General features: G+C 41.5%; 1 protein-coding gene across 11 annotated transcripts in view; it reads right to left on the bottom strand.

Annotated features, from left to right (window-relative positions):
- Positions 1–20,663, bottom strand: part of HMBOX1 (homeobox containing 1) — a 137,743-nt gene that overhangs the window by 34,984 nt on the left and 82,096 nt on the right. For all 11 annotated transcript variants that reach the window (XM_084767194.1, XM_084767190.1, XM_084767197.1 and 8 more), the window contains exons 5-6: positions 14,072–14,182; positions 4,054–4,207 (exon numbers count right to left, since the gene is read on the bottom strand). In XM_084767194.1, coding sequence (XP_084623320.1) covers positions 4,054–4,207; positions 14,072–14,182 — 265 coding nt within the window. The remainder of the gene's footprint in view (positions 1–4,053; positions 4,208–14,071; positions 14,183–20,663) is intronic.

Raw genomic sequence — 20,663 nt, 5'->3', positions numbered from 1 at the left:
TGGAAAACTGCACACGTGCATGCCTCTGCAACGCACACACATGGCAGCAGGCCATGGTTTGTGGACACTCTCCTGTGTTTTATTCTTCTCACTCAAATGTGAAGCAAGGTCACCACAAGAAGAGGCTGAATTTTTAGAGAGAAAACAAAGTGTAAGATAATTTTAAGAGAGAGCAAAGGGCAAGCAAGGAAGACATGTATGAGTACCCGACAGAATTAAAGATCTACTTGAGGTTTGTGGTCATGAATTTAGAATGAGGTACAGCAGCAGGGTTTTAAGTTTTCTTCCCTAGCTACAATCAGCTGCAGGAAAAAAAAAAAGCAGAAACTGTGTAAGTTGAAAGATGTAACCAGACAGACCTGCCCCCATACCTTGAGCTCGCTGATAGCTTACTGATAACTTACTGATGGTGTTCCCATTGCCAGGGCCAGGACATCTTTCTAGAGCCATCTCAGGGAACTTCATGCCCACTGCTGGCACAGGCTCACTCTGAAAACAAACACTCTCAACAGTAACTACCAGGAGATCATTCTACTACTTTGCCACACGTGTCATCTCCATCAACTCTCACATCTCGACTTACCGAGGTCCTAAGTGCCCACCTAGTCACATAAAAGGGCTGGGTGGGGCTGGGGTCAAGCCCTGTCTGAGTCTGAAGCTTATCTGCTTTTACTCCATCATGACACTTAAATCTTCATTTTATAAGCGTAAGAACTGGAGTCTAGGGCTGCGGAATGATTTTTCCAAGGCCAATCAATTTTCTCGTGGTTCAAACGCTGTCTCCTCAGTGAATGTCCTGCCCCTCAGCAAGCTCCTTTTGTGCTCTCTGCTGCTGTCATTGCCACACTCAGCCTACAGCTGGTTATATTGTGTTTCCTCAAGCTCCTTGCTGATAGCTGCGCTCTATCTACAGCTTTCCTTTTGTCTCTTTACTACCGTTAGGCCCTCACCACTCAGGCACAGGTCATTCTAACTGCTTTACTACAGCCCAGGTTATAATATTATAATGTCCAGCGCAGACCAATTTATACATAGACTAATGGTTCCACAGAATTAAAAAGGGATGGGAGAAAAGGACAGTGACTTCTGTTAGATCCCAAGGTTCTGGGGGCACAATAACAACCTTATAAAAGTAAATGTGGTGACAGTCGTATGACTTCAGATATAGTTAAGGCTTTGAACAAGTGATCTCTTTCTTAACAAAGCTTTTTTTTGTTTTGTTTTGTTTTTGTTTTTAAGTGCATATGCACTTGTGTGTGGAGGTCATAGGACAACTTTGTGGAGACATTGCTTTCCTTTCATCTTTATGTGGGTCCCAGGGATTGAACTCAGGGCGCCAGGCTTCACAGCCCATGGTTTCCCTGCTGAGCCATCTCAATGGCCTTTTTCTTTTTTATACTTATTTATCCAGACCACTACTGAAGACATTCAGGCTGTTGTCAGTATTCTGATACCATATTACAGTGTTCTTTTTGTGTTTCTATCAGTACATCTTTGAGACAATTTTCTAAAAACAAGAATGCTGATCTAAAGGGCAAACATAAGTAACTGCCCTGACATTGCCTAGCTCTCTTCCATGGAAGCTGCTTCATTTTGCATTTCCACAGCAATGGATGAGAACACCATTTCTCTGGAGTCTGATCAGGAGAAAACTTTGCCATTGTTGCTTGTGTGACAGGTGAAGAAGGGCATCTCAATGGAGTTTTAATTCGAATCATTCTTGATTCAACATAAGTATCCGCCTGGGGTGCAGTGGTTTATATCTGGAGGCTGGTACAGGAGGACTGCCGTGAGCTGAAAGCTAGCCAGGGCTAGAGTGAGACTGTCTTACGGAAATCCAGAACAAGTGAGAATAACGACTGCATTATTTCTGTATTAGTCCCTTTGGTCCATCTTTCCGTGGAGCTGTTGGTCTTACCTTGTTTATAAACTCTCTGCATGTGAGGGTGATACCTTTCTGTTTGCTTAGTTTTACCCAGAAGCCCTTTCCACTTATGTTTATCCATCATTTCCTTTCTGCTTTTGGATTATGAGATTCATTTAGGAAATGTTTCTCCCATTTCCAGGACACCAAAGTACAGCGTGTTTTCTTTTATGTATATGAATTCACTTCTCTAATTGATTTGAAATTTATCTTGCTGTATGGAGTGAGGAATGGAATAGTTTTGGACTTTTATCCTATGCTAATGTGTCTGAATAAGGCTTACTTGGCTGGGCGTATGTACTTAGTCAAACATCCAGTCTATGCCAAAAAGCATGATGCTACTCTAAGGCCAGGTGATTTCACGCTGCACTTCTGAGAATACAAAGCTCCATTTTTGGAGGATGCAGATCATCTAGACAATTGCTACTGGGTGCTTTGAAAGGCATTCAACATTTCTGAGAAGCCAGGCCTGGGCCGCACCCTCTTTAGCTGTGCCGGGTACGATGAAATGAAGCTGGAGAAATCGAATTCCAGGGTGAAGGTATTAATTATAATTAAGGCTAACAATATGTTGCCTTAGGAACCTTACAAGAAGATAAAATGCTGTACATCTTTTTGGCTAAGATATAGTCAGTGTGATTCTATGGAAGAAAAATTTGGAAGTAAAGGGAAACCCAGTCTCTGAGCCTTAGGTTTGATTTCCATGGTCCCAATGTTTAACCGTTTCTCATACTGACTTTATGTGATAAATGTACCTTGGTATCTTAGTGAAAATTTAACTGATTGTATTATTAGTATAATTAAAACCCACAACAGGCACACATTTATTTTGTTACCCACAGAGAATAATTTAAGCTAGGCATTATTTTCATTTCTATGTGCTATGTAGAAAATTTGAAACAAACTTTCAGAAAGGACCAAACTTAGCAGATGAGGAAAATGGAGGAGCTCAGATCTTCGAACACTTCCCTTCAGTCAGTCAGGAAGGCCCAGGTTCATTACAGGCAGAGGGAGGAGAGCACCTCACAGCGGTGGGTAGCTGACATTACAGGCAGAGTGAGGAGAGCACCTCACAGAGGTGGGTAACTGACAACACCTGAACTTCAAAACACTGTGAAGCATGTCTTCTTTCACCTAGTGATGTCAATGTGCTGGGAAGCAGCAATGAAGTAGGTGAAAGAGAGATGGCAAACGTCCTGGACAGCAGTGCTGCCTACTGACAATTCCATCTTAAAGACAAGGAAAATACAGTTTTGGTCTCTGACTTGATCTGAGCCTGATCGGGTTTTTGGGACTTGTGAGTCTGCAAATGTGTTCTGTCCAGGATGCCACACTAGTGACAGACTAGATAAGAATGACCCTGCTGCCACAACCTTTCCATGAAATCAGACTCCTGTAGATGTCACTTATGGTGTGTGTGTTCTGGGGGGGGGGGTACTTATAGGACAATTCTACTTAGACTATATACTAAATAGAGCAACGTGCTTTAAGTGTGTAGTTACACCATGTCAGATGGGGACAATGAAGCTGTCAAAAGTACTGAAACCGACATGGATCAGGTTCTGTTAAATTTATTTTTAACCTTTGGGAATCTGTGCACTGAGCTCGTCTCTCTTCTGCAGAAGGGGAGTCTTGGCGCTCTCCTTTACAGTCAACACTGAAGAAAATAAAGACTTTGAAGAGATTTTCCAAAATAACATAGGCTATACATTTAAAAATATTAACTCTAGGCTGGGTGGTGATGGTGCATGCCTTTATTCCCAGCACTAGAGAGGCAGAGGCAGGAGGATCTCTTTGAGTTTGAGCCTGATCTACAGAGTAAATTCCAGGACAGCCAGAGCTACACAAAGAAACCTTGTCTCAAAAAAAAAAAAGACAAAAAAACAGCAGCACCAACAACAAAACCCCTAAAAAATATTAACTCTAAAGACTTTTACACTGTGGAGGACAAGATTAAATTGCATGTACGTAAAATAAACGGATAGACACTAACTGCAGCTCAGCGAGTTCTCTCATCAACAATACAGCAGTTCTCATTTTCCATGATACCTGTAGAACTACAATCTCGACCTCAATTTGATGGACATGAAACTGGTCTGGGAAGTGTCTCACGGGAACAGGAGACGTACCTTTCCATGACAGCTAGGCACTCCTTTCTCCAGGTAAATCTACTCCCTCGCCGGAGTCGAAAGGTCCCAGGTGTGGCGGAGACTGGGGGAGGTGTTTGTCTCCATTCAGGGTCCTCTATTGGAATGGGGGCAGGTCTCATACTTAACGTAGCCCCTGGAATAAATGACATTTTTTAAAGCAAATATCTTGTGATTTAAAAAAAAAAAATCAGTATTACAAAGACACCATGAAAACAAGACAATGAGATCTGAGTATAAGCTTTTCTTTGTCAAAAAACTTGAAGGTCAATATTTAATATTTTTATTTTTAAAAACAAGATCAATGAGCTGGAGAGATGGCTTAGTGGTTATGAGGAATGACTCCTCTTCCAGGACTTGGGTTCAATGCCCAGCACTTAGATGGCAGCTAACAACCATCTGTAATGCCAGTTCCAGGGGATCCAATGTCCTCTTCTGGCCTCTGCTGGCTCTGTACACACTTTATTCACAGACATACAAGCAAGCAAAGCACCCATACACATAAAATAAAAAAGACAAAGGAAAAACCTGAAGAGGTAAAAGCCTCTTCCTTCAAAAGGAAGGCTGTGAGAGTTGTCTTAACTGTCACCTTCCCATCAGCTTTCATGTGTCCACTGTTGCTTTAATGTACGTCACATAAAACATGAGACCTACCTCTTTATAGGAAGCACTGGACTTTTCCCTGCTAAGCCTCTTTTGAAATCACTATACTAGGCCAGATATGGCACACATCTGTAATCCCACCACTTGGAAGTCAGAGGCAGGAGGATCAGAGTTAAGGCTAGCCTCAGCTACATGAGACTGTCTCAAAAAGAGCAATGCCAAATACAGCAGCAAAGAAAAGATGGCATTTCACAAGCCTTTAATGAGCAGGATCCATTGTCTATAGGTCTTGTGCCTACTAATAACACCATATTCTTTCACCTTTCAACTGTAACAACGTCACTCTGAGAGAGTTCACTAATTTAGACTAGTTTTTCTCAAACAGCTTCAAGCAGTTATAATTCACTAATTCTCGATTTATTAGACTAGATTCAAACCAGAGAAGCCACATTGTCTCAGGCGTCCGTGGACTTAGCTCATAGATCTGAACAGAGCTTGGCATGCTTCCACAGAGGGCTCTGCTTCCCGCTCCTCTTTTACTACTTGCCCTGCTAAATTCATCTTTCCCAAACACAATTAGTTATATCACCCTTCTAAGTAAAGCCTTCAAGAAGTCCCCTCTGACTGTGGTTTAATCTAAACTGCTTCTTTCTTTCCTTCCTTCCTTCTCTTTCTATCTTTCATTCGTTCATTCGTTGGAGACAACGTTCGTTGGAGACAAGAAGTCAGGTAACCCAGAACTCCTGCCCCACCTCTCAAGCATTGGAAGTATGGGCATGGTCCACCACGCCTGGCTGATCAAAATTCTTAATAAAGCCACAGAAAGGCAGGTTAAAAATTCAAGGGTTTATATACATATGAATGCATGTTAATCTCACAAGGAATACATGTTTCTTCTTGAGAGTCTATTTTAATGCATGCACCCCAACCCTTTCTGAGTTAGGGCTGTCCTATATTGTTTAGGCTGGCCTTTAACTGTTGGCACAACACTTCCTCCTGCTTTAGCATCCCAAGTACCTGGAAATACAGGTATGCTCAGTGGGCCTAGCTAAACCCCGTTCCTAAAGGCAGCATCTTTATTTGTATTTCCTTGGATGGAGACCAATGGTTTAAGCAATCTAGATTTTTCTTTTCAAACATACTGACTTTCTGCCGCTCCCTTATTAGTAAATTTCTTCTTCAACTTATAAGCTAAATATCTCAGATTCATCTCATCTTTAATTTCTATTTCCCCCCTCACATATTATATGGCCAATCCATATCCAAATTTCATTAATTTTATGTTCAAAATAAATCCAGCATAAATTTTTTTATATGCATTTCTGCCTTACAACAGGTCATCAGTCTCTCACAACCATAACTGCCCAGGGCAGGTCTGAAGATGGACCTTCACTGTAAGCCGTGTCTTAGATCTGGGCAGGTCCTATGACATGGAGAAAGCCCAAAGCTAGATCATAGGGAGCGCTGTACCTCCTCTCTGTGTCTCCTGCGATGCTGGCTCAGCTATCCTTTAAGAAGTCAGATCAGCCTCACGTGCTATCCATGGAGAAAGGCTGCATAATGAAAGACGTTGCCCTGATCTCCAGGTACTTCTGCTATTCTACCTGAGTGCCAGGCAGTGCAGGGAGTCAGCTACCTTGTACACTTAAGCCACAGTGGACACATCATGTGGATACTTCTCTATCCATCTGACAGAGAGGAATAAATGCCCAGACATACAGTCCCAACAGAGGCATGTTGGTAGCCGGGCTCGAAGCTCACGGTAGCTATGCCTCTGTGTAGTGCTTTCCCACTCTGTACTTATGACTAGACTGTGTGATCAACAGCATGTGGCAGGGAGAGCATATCTCGTCCAGAACTGAAACACTAGAGCATCTTGTACTTTCAGGTCACTTGCTTGGAGTTGCTAGGTGAAAGTAGACGATGGGACTCTTGAGGAATTGCGCTCTCTGGCCATGAGGCAGTAAGGAACAGGAACAGAAGCAGGCAATAGTGACTACAGCCCTAGCTGACAGCTTGACTAAAAGCTCATGCGGATATCACTCCTGGATTCCTGGTCTATAGAAACAGAAAATAAATCTTTGCTGCAAAAATGTGGCATGGTTTGTATGACAGCAGATACCTAATACAAGTTATCACAACCATCTCCAGTTGCGATTTCATCATATCCTCCCAAACACTAAGCATAATGTACTAATTTGGCCAGAAAAAAAAGATTCCTTTAAAATAAAATACCTTATGAATGGTAGAAATGAGCACCTTTTCTATTTGTTGACTATTATCTGTATTTTGCTAGTTTCTGGTTCTCTCTCCGCCTCCCCCGTCTCTCCTTCTCTCTCTCTTTTGTCCCCTCTCTCCATTCCTCTCTCTTTGCCTGCCCCTTTTCTCTCATTTTTTTGAGACAGGGTTTCTCTGTGTAGCCCTGGCTGTCCTGGCCTCACTTTGTAGACCAGGCCTATCTGTGCCTCCTAAGTGCTGGAGCCATGCGCCATCACGCCCGGCTCTGGTCCTTTTTTCTATCGAGCTATAGATTTTAACTGAGTGGAGATGCAACATCAATTATTAGTCACATAGCTGTAATTATTTTTTCACTTGTCATTTGCTGTATCTTTATGGCATATTAAAATCTTAATTTATGTATAGTTAAGTTTGTAAGCCTTTTCAATGCAGCTAATGTATATGAATCTTTTGTATCAAAGCCAGTAAATTTACATCTCCTCCATTATCATCAGTGAGTTTGAATCCTTTATATTAAGAAAAGGGTTCATGGACTCAGCAGTTAAGAGCACTGGTCACCCTTGCAGAGCACTTGGGCAGCTCACAACTGTCGGTAACTTCAGTTCCAGGAGATCTGACTGCCTCTTCTGGCCTCTGCAGGCACCAGCCTAGCAAACAGTGCACAGACATACATGCAGGCAAAACACTTATCCACATACATACATAGTACAGAACATACATACATACATACATACATACATACATACATACATAAGATTCTTTTATAAAAATAACCTGGGCCTGATTCAAAAGTCTTCCTATTTTTCCAACGCAAGAAAGGACTACAGCACAGCAAGACTCTAGCGTAAGCGTCTACCTAATTAAAATTATACAGATTTTGTTCCAGAAAGAAAATGTTCAAAACAACAAAGCTTACTAAATCCCAGTTAGCCAAGGTAAAGGCAGAAACCGTAGAGAAGGGCCATGGGTTCTCTGTCCCCAGGCTTGCCCTGGTGAAGGGATAGAGTTTCAGAGAAGAGGGGACGGGGAGAAGAGAACAAAGGTCAGGAGCGCCAACGTGGGCTGCGAGAGCCGTGGTGTGTTCTCTTAGGCAGGCAGTGTGGTCCTGGCATGCAAATAACAGAGAGCACAACCCTGAGAAAGTAAGGGAAGTGGATAACCAAGCACAATAGAAGGCCTTTCTTGGCATTGGGCTTTACTGTTAATAGTATCAATCATTTAAAAATACTCTGCATTGTCTAGACATCCTGTAAGAAAGGAATTTAGATTAAAATAAAATTGGTGAGAAGGAAGGAAAAAGAAGAAATGAAGAAAAGCGAGGATAAAACTGAGAAAAGGAAGTAGTGACCTGGTGACTTTGAAATAAATCAAGATTATTTATATACAGAAGGCTGAAACTGTATATAAATCTATAAATATTCTTAATTGCTTAAAAAGCCATTAGTTTTGAGTTTCCTCCCTTGTTACATTTCTTTTTCGATGCAGCAGTCATTCCAAATAGCAGGCATACTAGCTAGCTACCTGCAGCCCAGCCTGGTAACGTGGAGCTGGCAATCTCCAGAGCAAGCGGGGAAGCAAACTAGCCCTATCAGCGAGCTCTGGGTGAGGCTGACGGACCCTGCCTCAGTGAGGAAGATGTAAGTAAGACTGTGGATGATTCCACACCCCCTGAGGCAGGGGATCTCTGTGTAACCTCGGCTGAAGAGCCATCTGCCTCTGCCTCCCAAGCGCTAAGATTAAAGGAGTGCAATCACCCAGTTTTGTGGATGATCTTGACATCAACCTCAGACCCCCAGGTGCCCACACACGTGTAGGCACACACACATACACACACAAAAATAAAAGAAAGAGAGGAAGGAAGGAAGGAAGGAAGGAAGGAAGGAAGGAAGGAAGGAAGATAGCATTCTTGACTGAATACAGATTTCTTCTAGTAAGCCCAGTCTATCTTGTTCTGGTTCAGATCGACAGGGAGCAGTGACATACACAGTAGGATTAGCATTGCAGACTTTGACAGGACAATGCATACAAACTAGACCGCAGCAACAGTGAAGACAAGCCTGCGACAACACAGCAACTCTGGGCTGGTGAAAGGCCCAGGTACTCTCACTATGTGTTACTTCTTTACAGTAATGTTTCCACACTGTACACCTGAGTTCACATTAAAACAAAATTTTGTACTATCTTCTGACAAATCTCAACCAATGAGAAAAAATAGTTCAAAATTTGCTAATAGATTTTAGGTTTTCAGTGACTGTTTTTCTGTAGATAATGATTGTCCTATGTACAGGGCTAGAACTGGGTGAGCCCTATCAATCCGCTAGTAAAAAAGGCCGTTAGCACTTTAGTCACAGAAGCAGAAAACAGCTTCTCATCTCCTCTAGTGTCACATGCCTGCTTCCCAGAGTGCTGCCATGCTGTATGCAAAGGGCAGGTGTTCTTCTGATCTGCACATTGACCTCGTGTGCTCTATACGCAAGCCTCCCGCCTGACTCCGTTTAATGCAAAGTCGGCAGGGTCACTGTCATGAGCCCGCGGGGGCCCAGCAAAGCCTTCCTACTATAGTAATGGTTGGATCAGACTAGAGAAAAGACTATGGGGCTTAACTTGAATTAATAAGGAATTTTTCTTACATCAAACACACTGAATTTAGTACTTGGTTCTCTAAGAAAACAGGCATTTTCTTGTAACTGTTGTCATAAGAAACAAGATAAAGTGCATGTGATCAGTTTCCATCAACTTGTTTTATTTATAAGTCTCAGCAGGCTTTGGGATGTGCTGGGAAATTCTGATGATGGGTCTGTTTATCAGAAAATTATGTCTATAGCTATCTGGTTATCAATACAAATAACCCCATTTTTCCTTGCTGAGATCATGTAAAGAGAATCTTGGAGAGAGGGCGAGGGGGTGGGGAGAGAATGAGAATGAATGAATAAATAAATAATCTGAATGGATCTAGAAGCAGGAGGCTGAAAGAAGAATTTTACTGGAGAAATGTAACCAGAAGTCCTTAATATAGGCAGAAAAAGAAAAAGAAAAAGAAAAAAATCTACAAACACACTGGGCTTGTTTGCCAGACAGTTCTACAGCAGAGAACAGAAAAGTCAGCTTTTCATTTTTGCGATTTGCCTTAATTTTGCTTTTTTTTTCTTGGAATGGATGTGGAAAATATGGTGCTATTTACATGTCTCCTAATAACCTAGGTGCTGGACAAAGGGAAGGTTACAGTTCTAGCAAGCTACCTCCTAATAAACCTACCCATGGCTTATTTTCTACAAACTGCTTCAGGCAAGCTGCAGGACCACACCTCAGGAACCATGACAGCTCTTCTCTTATCTTAACACGAACAAAACTGATTTTCACATCTACCCTCTCCTTCCTTCCCTCCTTTTATTACATGGCATATGTATTTTTCAAACACAGACTACATGGCCTAAAATTCAGAAACCACAGATGGGCCATGGTTCAATGGTAAAATGCCTGCCTTGCAAATGCAAGGCCCTTGGTTCAACCCCAAGCACTGCAAATAGAGACCCAGTGGTTATATAATTAAGTCATCCCACTTCTCCCCTTACCAGCAGCACCTCTCTTCAGAGCTGTTCTTATCAGTTCCTAAGCTAGACTTCCAGACAGCTTCCATACTTACAGATATAAGCTGCCTGTGTGTGTGTGTGTGCATATTCCTTGAATGCAGATATGATAATACAGTGTGTATTGTTTCTTATCTTACATTTTTAACTTCTGGGTGCTGTTTCACTGCATGCAAATATAATTCACACAAAACATTAAAAATAACTATATAGTTCTATAATATTCTCTTCCAGTTCTCAATCAGGTGATTCTAGTGACTTGCAAAAAAGACCATGAGGCACTCCATGCAACTAGTTAAAAGGCAGAGAGAAGAGAACCTATTCAAAGATTACAGCAACTCCAAAGTACCCGCAGAAGAAGAAACAATCCCATCCATTCTTTAGACCAAATCGAAGGTGATCTTAAAGTCAAAGCTGCACTGATACATCCAGGAAGAATCCTCTGCCACATTACTTCTTATATTAAAGATAAAAAGACAAAGAAAAACTTACATACTGATGGATAATATTCAACTATTGTAAACATAGCAGAACTATCTTTTGACATTGAACATTTTTTTTAGCTACTTGTAAATTATAACATAGAGAAAAAACTGAAGCAAATGAGTATAGACTGGGCTTTAAGTGGGGGGAAGTGATGCAACTTCAGTGAGAAGCCAACGTATGTACAGGGCGTGCATTCTTCACAGGAGACACCACCTGTGCACAGAAGGCTGCTCCCAGGGAGTGCTGTTAGTGTCTACCCATGGTTCCCAGGGGGTGCTGTTAGTGTCTACCCATGGCTCCCAGCGGGTGCTCTGCTTCCCAACTTCCTTCAGTGTCTCAGTGCTGGGTGGGCCTAGCTCAGGGTCCAAGGTAATAGTGCTGCTGCAGCTCTCTTTCCTGTTCTGGTGAAGTAACTGTGTCAACAGCTTCCACCCTGCCCCAAGCTGGAGTACAGCCCTAAAACCCCAGTGTGGGAATTTAGACTCAGCAACCATGGTCAGTCCCTATGCCAGTTCTGTCCTAGGCCCCAAGCTGGGGTAAACACGGTTCCTCATTTACTCAGCTGAACCCTCGCTATCAGCCTCTGCTACTCTCTGAAGCACACAACACAGTTCTGTTCCCTCTCCATCTAAGTAGCACTGTTGTGAGGAACGGCCTCTGCTGTGAATCACAGGAGAGGAAATTCATGGCTGGGAGACGGCTTAGCCTCAAGTCTGACGTGCTGCTTCAAGAATGCCTTAGACTTGTGCTGGCCTCACACTGAGGCACAACTGGACATCTGAAAGGGAGCTGGTTGGAAATGGTGTTCTAAGTGTAAAATGCCTACTGATTGTAAAGAATCTGCACAAGAAATAAGCGGGACGTGGGGAGTTTCAATTTCCAAACTGAAAATGAAACATTGAAGTGACATGTGCTAACATATATTACTCTGAATTTTCAGTTTCTTTCTGAATTGTGGCCACTAGAAAATATGAAACTACTTGTCATTTGCATTGCATCTCCCCTGTGAACAGCGCTGCCTTGGAACACGTAGCAGTAATAAGAACAGAAGCAGTTTCCCAAGAGATTTGCTTATATGTCTATACACTGTTAGGAAATATGAAAGCTCTTCTCTGTACAAAATTTAAGCTGATAAATGTTGAGGGAATGATGGATGAGGAAGAACTAATGAGCAAGGATTTTCAAGGAATGCTGAAACTGCCTAGCCCAGGACAGAGTATCCACCCCACAGCAGAAGTAGCCACATAGACTACTTACGATTGCAAAGGAAAGATCTGGTCTCCACCTTATGAGCACCATCAAATATAGACGTGAACAGTTCCACCACGTGGCGATGCCTTACGGCAGGTGGCAACATAAACTTCATATTATTCACATAGAATTTCACCTAATGTTTTGTTGAGAAAAATATACAGGAAAATTGTACTTATACAACTTAATTCTTCCCTATATCTACCACACATTTTTCTATCATTTTACTTTTGTTGCAACTCGATGTAAATTGATATCACCATGACAGGGACCCCCAGAAGACATCTATGCACTATGACAGGGATCCCCAGAAGACATCTATGTACTATTCTTGACAAAAACATTCAGCCTGAATCTAATGGAGCCCTTAATTCTGACCTCCCACTGAGTAGGCACTACAGAAGAGAAGGAATTGAATCATTTAAGAGTAAAAATAACTAGTTTGGAAAAATCTACAGTGTGAAACACTATAAGACAACAAGATTTTAAAAATGTATGGCATTAGGAAATAAAAAGTTTGGGCAGTTTAAGGATGTAGGGAAACATTCTAACTTGCTGGCCTGAAACTGATACTACTGATTAAAAGAGACAGGAGAAGTGGGCTGGCGGGGCAGGAGAGAGCTAGCTAGCTGTGTGAGACATGTTGTAACAGGGAAACATGATAAAGGACTAGGTAAATGTGGCAGTGCTCACTTTCTTACCTATCATAATACAGACTGGAGCTTATGTGGGAAACTCCCCTCATTACTAGGACAGGACACACAAATGAATTTTAACAAATATTAGCAAACATGGCAAGAACGTTCACAACTTTGTTTCTAAGAAGATAACTGTAAATAACTGGATATCCTGTTAGTCTTTTTAAATGTCTGTGTATCTGTGATACTACAAAAGAGAAAACAGGAGAAGAGATTCTAGAAAACTCTTTGTATAGAATGTTATTGTCTGTTTTGTTTTGTCTTTCCAGGGCCTTTTGGGTTGAGAAAGTAATTGTTGAGAAAAACAAAGAAATAAAACTTAGCGCGCGCGCGCACACACACACACACACACACACACACGTGTCAATGCAGTGCTATGTATCTGCAGCTCAGGGTCATTGCTGCTGCATGCAGCCCTTCACTGGTGTGGCGTTGCAGAAGCATCTCAAAGGTAATGCTATACTGCCGTGACCTAGTAATGTACAGCTCAAGGCTGCCACTCCTCGTGACTTCTTATTTTTCATCTATCACTTACTAAGAGTATCTGGGAGTAAGCATTGCCTATTCTTGGCAACTCCAGACACCAAGACTTTTGTGATCCTTTTCCTTAAGATTTCACCCTGTTTTCTTATCTAGAGCTGCTCCTGGGACAGCTTTACCTTAAAACTCCAAAATATATTTATTACCTATTTCACAAGCATTAAAAACACAAAACCATTAGGAAAGATCACTGAAATGGTACAGTATGAACTCAATAAAAATATTAAATACAAACCATTTAACATAATGCTTTTCCAAAAAAAAAAAAAAAAAAAAAGGAAAAAGGTACAATTTTATTTGTGTGCCTTCGGTTGAAGAAAAGAGGGCCAGCTACTGATGTCATGACCATTTTTCCAAACTGTGCCTAAAAAGTCACCTAATTTGGAAACCAAGAGGCAGCTGAGAGGAAGAGGTGAGCCAGCCTAGGAAACAGAAACCTAAACATAATACAACCCGGGCTCAGATTTTACACATGCCTACTTGCATAAAGAAAAACACTTAGCATGAAGCAATTATCCTGAACAAATTAGCACATGGATTCAATGAAATTACTATGCTTTTTGATTTTAGGCACAATAAATCAAAAGAAATACTTACCTGGGTTTGTCTTCTCAAGTTGATACCATCGGTAAAATGCTCTTTTCTTCTGCTCACTCAGATCTGATCCCTGCTGTAACAGCCAATGAGAGATCCGACTCTGACTGATACCTACAGGGAAAGAAAAGTAGCATTTGGTGGGGCACAGAAATCACAGTCAAGTTAATGAGGGGTCTGGTGGTTTTAGTTAGTGGTGCTTGTTGTACAGAACAGAGGAAGCTATAACTTGAGGAAACTCCTTAACACTAGCCTGATCACACTAACTAGGACATGTGAAAAAACTATCTATGAGAAGTCAAAACATTTTAACAACAAAGATATTATAGTGGCTTCTAAAGTTAATCTGCAAGCTAAGTCCATAAATATGAGATTATGAGGAGATCCCTGGTAACATTGTCAAGTCTACAGTCTACGCCTGGTTAAGAATATGAGAGGCTGTAACAGATACTCGGAGAAAGACCTGGTCAGCAAGTTTTACTCGTCATTATTGACAGTAATAAAAAGATCAAGAGGCTAGGAAAGGAAAGGTCATCTGCTTCAATAAGGGTACTTGATAATTCATTTAAGTGTTTAGACCCATCTCCATTAGCAGAGAGAAGCAAGAATTAGCCGACTTGCGGACTTAGGTTACAACAAACCTGTGAAGAAAGCTCAGCAACTAAAAATGGTTTCTAGACATGACTGTCCCGTCAAAATAGAACAGAGTACACGACAACAGTTCTCCGCTGTTGTTAAGAGCTTCTTCTTAGCAATGCTTTGAGGTGTGAGTGACTCACACATATGCAAGTCAAAAGAATGTTCAAAAAAAAAAAAAAAAACCATAGGGCATTTCCAAAAGATCATTCAGTATATTCTAGAGAGTTCACACATCTTAAAGCCTCCAAAGCATGCGGGACAGTGGTGGGGCACGCCTTTAACCCCAGCACTCAGGAGGCAAAGGCAGGCAGATCTCTGAGTTTGAGGCCAGCCTGATCTATACAGAGAAACCCTGTCTTGAAGTTAGGGAGCCTCCAAAGCAGTGAGTCTTGACTCCTTTGGGAGTCACATACCGATATCCCGCATATCAGATACTTATATTGTAATTCATAATAATAGCAAAATTACAGATATGAGGTAGTAACAAAATAATTTTATGATTGAGGTCTATCACAACACAAGGAACTGTATTACAGGGTCGCAGCATTAGAAAGGTTGGGAACCACTGCTCCAAACGGTTAAGAGACTGACTGTGGCAACTGTGCACCATCAAACACCATGTGTAAACAGCTGTGTAAAGCTACTGTGCCTAACAGGAGGCAGGACGGGTTTCAGACACTTAGCAACTCTTGTTAGAAGACGATGAATGAAAACATGGGAGAAGCTAAAAGGAAGTTTATGAAGGGAAGTTCTCTGACTAAAAACTTTTACTTCTTTTTTTTAAAATTCTTTTTTTTTAAAGATTGATTTATTATGTATACAGTGTTCTGCCTACATGCACACCTGCCCCCAAGAAGAGGGATGGTTATGAGCCACCATATGGTTGCTGGGAATTGAACTCAGGACCTTTAGAAGAGCAGACAGTGCTCTTAACCTCTGAGCCATCTCTCCAGCCCAAAACTTTTACTTCTTAAGTGTGTGTGTGTGTGTGTCTCCAGTGCACAAGGTCAGAGGACAACTTGTGGGAGCCACTTCTCTTTGAACACATGGGTTTCAGAAATGGGACACAGATTGTCAGGCTTGGTGTCAAGCACCTCTACCCACTGAGCCATCTTTTTCAAGGGGTGTAATTCTCTTTTTGAAAACGTTCCCGAATAATTTCTGGAGACAGTCCCCAGTGGTAGAAGGTCTATGCGGTGTAGCTGCTGGTAGCTAGTGCTGAGTGCTGCTGGTTAGGAGACAATTTGATTATTTTGGATAATTAAATCAGCTGTGTTTGGCAATATCATCACCAAAACTCTAGTTTTAGTCATCATGGTATCTTTTTAATATTACTCTTAAAATAAGAATGAAAAAAATCATTTACTAAATAAAATCAAAACCCATTTTCTTACCAACCAAATAAAACCAGTCAAATGGATTTTCCTGCTGTTACGACATAGGTAAAAAGCAGGGGAGTTAAAAAAAAAAATGTTAAGAAAAAGTATGGCTGAGATCTGTTAGCTTGCTCCAATATTAAGTCTTCTTCCCATTAGCGCACATGTGGAACGAACCTCAGAGCCCGTCAGCTATGAGAGCTGTGCATGCTGGGTAGGAGGGAGCAGAGCCTGTCGAGGGGCTATCGGGTTACAGTAGACTTACTTTTGTAACAAACACTGGCGTGCATTTATATTTAATATATTTTAAAAGCTACAACCCCCAAAACTAATCTGACAACAACAACCCATTAATACTTAGTGTTAGCAAGAGAAGGGATTCAAGGATGGCAGGGCTATTTTCAGGAACAAATAGACAGTATCCGCAAAAGGAGAACTTTGGTATTACAGCCCACAGGAATGTGTACTTACCCAGCACAAACATACTTCAAAGACATACACAAGAAGCCTCACAAATGAGCGTTACACAAAGCATTCCCTGGTTCAACAGCCCAAATGGCCATCAACTGCAGACTGCACACACCATGATATCTGTGTCTTTTACTTCAGAGTGCCATCGCAAGAACCCACATGAGTAGACCTCACAGAAACAATGCTGCTCCCAAAAGCCACACACTGTATCTATATATTTTGTAGTTCTGGGATGGCCTGTTCATGTCATCAGAGTTATTGCAGTTGTGCAGGTAGAAAAGGCTAAGAATCCAGAATACAGGAATGAGGACTGGATGGAAGAAATTTGATAAAAATGCAAGCATTAGGGGAGAGCGTAGGTGAACGTAAAACTGCCTGTATTCACATATATATTAACATCTATGAATATATCTATAAGGATGCAAATCAGCATCCTGGTACCCATGTGGGAAAGAAAAGGTTTAGGATGAAGCTTTTGTGGTGACCAGTGATGCTCTTTACTGGAAGGTGGTAATGTGGGTATCTATACTTTATAAAAGTCACTTGAGTTGTCACCTATTGTATATATTTAAATTTTAAAAAGATCCTCACAAGTTTTTAAGATTCAAAAGTAGGTAGGTTTATGTACTTTGGTAATATGTAAAGATGACCTTGATATAAATCAGAAAGTACATACTTTTATGATTATATAATTTTATGTTTTGTATTACATTTATATCTATCTGTATCAAAAGCATACAGATGCATACTACAAACCTAAAATTATAAACTTTTCCTGCATTTCTACCTATACAGCTTTCATAGTCTTCCTACAAATGTTTTAATTTCTGACTTTTAACACTGAATATTTTAGTTTTTCTTCATTCTTTTACAAATGGTGCAAATAAAGTGAATGAGGATTTATAAAAATGAGTCCACTTCTGTCTTTTGTCTGAAATTGTACTCTGAGGTAAACATGTGACTGACTTAAAAATATATCACCACAGCTGGGTGTGGTGGCGCACGCCTTTAATCCCAGCACTCGGGAGGCAGAGGCAGGCGGATCGCTGTGAGTTCGAGGCCAGCCTGGTCTACAAAGCGGGTCCAGGACAGCCAGGGCTACACAGAGAAACCCTGTCTCGAAAAACAAAAACAAAAACAAAAACAAACAAAAAAAATCACTGCACAGTTTTCTCTCTCCTCCTGACTCACATTAGATTCAGACAATAAATGCAGAAAACAAACCAGTTAAGTGAGCCATTTTCCAGAAGAGGCACGGCAAAACTGATGCACATGCCGCACTAGGAAATTACTTTTCTCCTGGCTGCTCTGGAGGCTCTGTGGGACGTGGCGCTCAGGTCTCAGCAGCACCTCTTCACTGTTGTCAGCCCTGACAGTGCCCTCCCTGACGAGGAAGAAAACCCCTGTAAAAGTTTCAGCTTTTCAAAAACCTCTTTTTTTCTACCTCTTGCAAGGAAAAAGCAAAAATAAGTGTACATATAATTTACATACACCGACTAAAACTAACCCCTGTTTAATTTCTTTCCAGTGAGAAAGTAAGCCCCATGTATCCAAAGGCGGTGGGAACAATCTTTAGGCCCCATTCACAAGTGTACTTCAACTTTACAGGCTCCTTCCTGCAGTGTAGACACCCCTCTTCCTCCCACTAGAGGGCTCTCAGCCATAACCCAGTCTCTAAATCTTAGTACTGGACTCTACCTCTCCACGTTTTGTTTCCTGCCACACCTTCTGGAATATGACATTACTGGCCATTCTTATTGTATCGTCCCCGGAGCGAGAGACCCAGCTCCTCAGAGCATCCTTCTGGCTCCAGGTGCTACGACAGCTGCCTGCTCATTAGTGGCCCCGGGACTCCACATTTAAGCTTCTTCCTTTGATCATCTTAATTATCAACAATAATGACTTAAAATGTTGTGTAATTTCAAGACTTTCTTGAATACCATTGGCTAGGCAGCCTCAGTGAGAACATCTCATAGGTCAATACAGAAAGCTTAATTCATTATCTGCGTCCCTCATCTGCCTATCTTCCTATATGAGCTAGTTCAGTTTTACGTTCACCTAAGCTCTCCCCTAATGCTTGCATTTTTATCAAATTTCTTCCATCCAGTCCTCATTCCTGTATTCTGGATTCTTAGCCTTTTCTACCTGCACAACTGCAATAACTCTGATGACATGAACAGGCCATCCCAGAACTGCAAAATATAAAATCTCATTAATGTTCCTCTTAAGTTTGACCACTGCACCCCCTTCAGCAATTTTCTACCACAAACTGCTACCACTCTATAGTTTATTTTCATAATGCAATCAGAGATATGTTTAGATAGGTTTTTGTTATTATTTGAGCCATAGTCTCACTAGATAGCCTTGTCTGGCCTGGAAGTCACTATGTGTCTCAAGTTCGTCTCCCAAGCACAATCTTCCTATTTTAGACCTTTCGAGGGCTAGATTGTAAGTGTGTGTCACCACCCATCTTATAACTCAGGTTTTAAGCTAAAAATACAATCATTCTCTATAAAAATTCAAGAACATCAGACACATATAGGAAAATATTTCTTTCCCACCACTTTCTTATTTTCTACCTTAGAACCATCTTTGTTTGTTTGATATGAATGCATAAGACCTTCCTGATACATGTAACACATAAGCTCATGCATATACATGGTTTTAAAGAGCATGCATTTAGGTTTCTACATATATTAAGGGACATACTTTCCTCCCATGTCTAAGAATTTTCTTCCTCTTGCACATTATACACCTAATTCCTCACCTAGCCCAGGTGACAGCAACCTCATGAGACCTCTAGCTATGCTTTGTAAGGTCACTTCTTTCTGTTGTTGTATTTGTTATGTTGTATTGTCTGTCTTTGACTGACTGCACACAGTGTCTCACTCTGTAGCCTGAGCTGGCTTTGAGCACGTGGTAATCTTCCTAGCGCAGCCTCCTGTGTGCTGGGATTAGGGCATGAGCCACCATGACCAGCTTTGGGGTCACTTTTTATTGACTGTTCTTTGTAAAGACTTACTTCGTGGGGGAGGGGGGCAGGGTTGTGTACACCGCAGAAGATGGTGCTGGATTCCTGGAACTGGAGTTGCAGGTGGTTGTGAGCTGTTGTGTAGGTGCTGAGAACCAAGCCTGCAAGTGAAGCCCTCGACAATTTGCGCAGCTCTGAAGGGGATCTGAGAATGTTTGTCAGTGCCTTTGTGAAAGGTGTCTTGCTTTCTTTCCTTTCACAGAGGCATGCCATTGGTAGAGATTCTTGCTGTGCCATTTCCACTGAGTTTACTCCAGCTGAACATATCCCGAAGGAACAGTGACCTCAATTTATCCCTGTGACACTGTCCTCCAAGTATGAAATTGGAACACAGGCACTGAAGTGGATAAGAACTGGCTAACAGCACCAATCAACTTGTACCAGTAAGAACTCAACAGTGAGATTGTGGCCAACAAGAGTTAAGCTGAAAATGTGAAATGTATGTATTGACTGGAAAACAAAACCAAGAAGGAGCAGGAGGAAATCTCTATTTTGAGTCACACCACAATCACACACATACACATTTTTCAAAACTCACTGTATACATTAGGAGTTTGCTGTTTGTAGAATATACCTCAGTTTACAACAAACATACAGGGCTTTGAAGTAGGAAAACTGGGAAATGAGAAAATATTGAGTGGTGGGAACTTTGGGTCAGAACAGAATGAAAATGCTGACTAAAGATCAGAAGTTGGGTATTAAGATTATAGTGAAGACGAAGGTCACAGAGCCAAAGTGTGTGTGTGTGTGTGTGTGTGTGTGTGTGTGTGTGTGTGTGTGTGTGTGTGTCTTGGTCATTTGTTGCTGCATGAAATTTTATCCCAGACTTTATTAGCATCTTGAGACATAGGCCTTTAGTATTCCAGACAATATAGGACAAAAATACAGAAGCAGCAATAGCCAGGTAATTTAAGCTTTAGCTTAAAAATTAAATCCAGCCCCCTCTTCCAGCCTCCATGGGCACCAGGCACACATGTGGGTGCACATTGGTCACACAGACACACACACAATAGATGTAAATAAGCCATTAACAAGGACAGTCAATAAAAAGTGACCCCAAAGCTGGTCATGGTGGCTC

Source organism: Acomys minous (assembly GCF_964271855.1).
Source record: "Acomys minous genome assembly, chromosome: 18".
Lineage (NCBI taxonomy): Eukaryota > Metazoa > Chordata > Mammalia > Rodentia > Muridae > Acomys > Acomys minous.
Note: the sequence above shows the minus strand (reverse complement) of the source record. Positions and strands in the feature narration are given on the sequence as shown.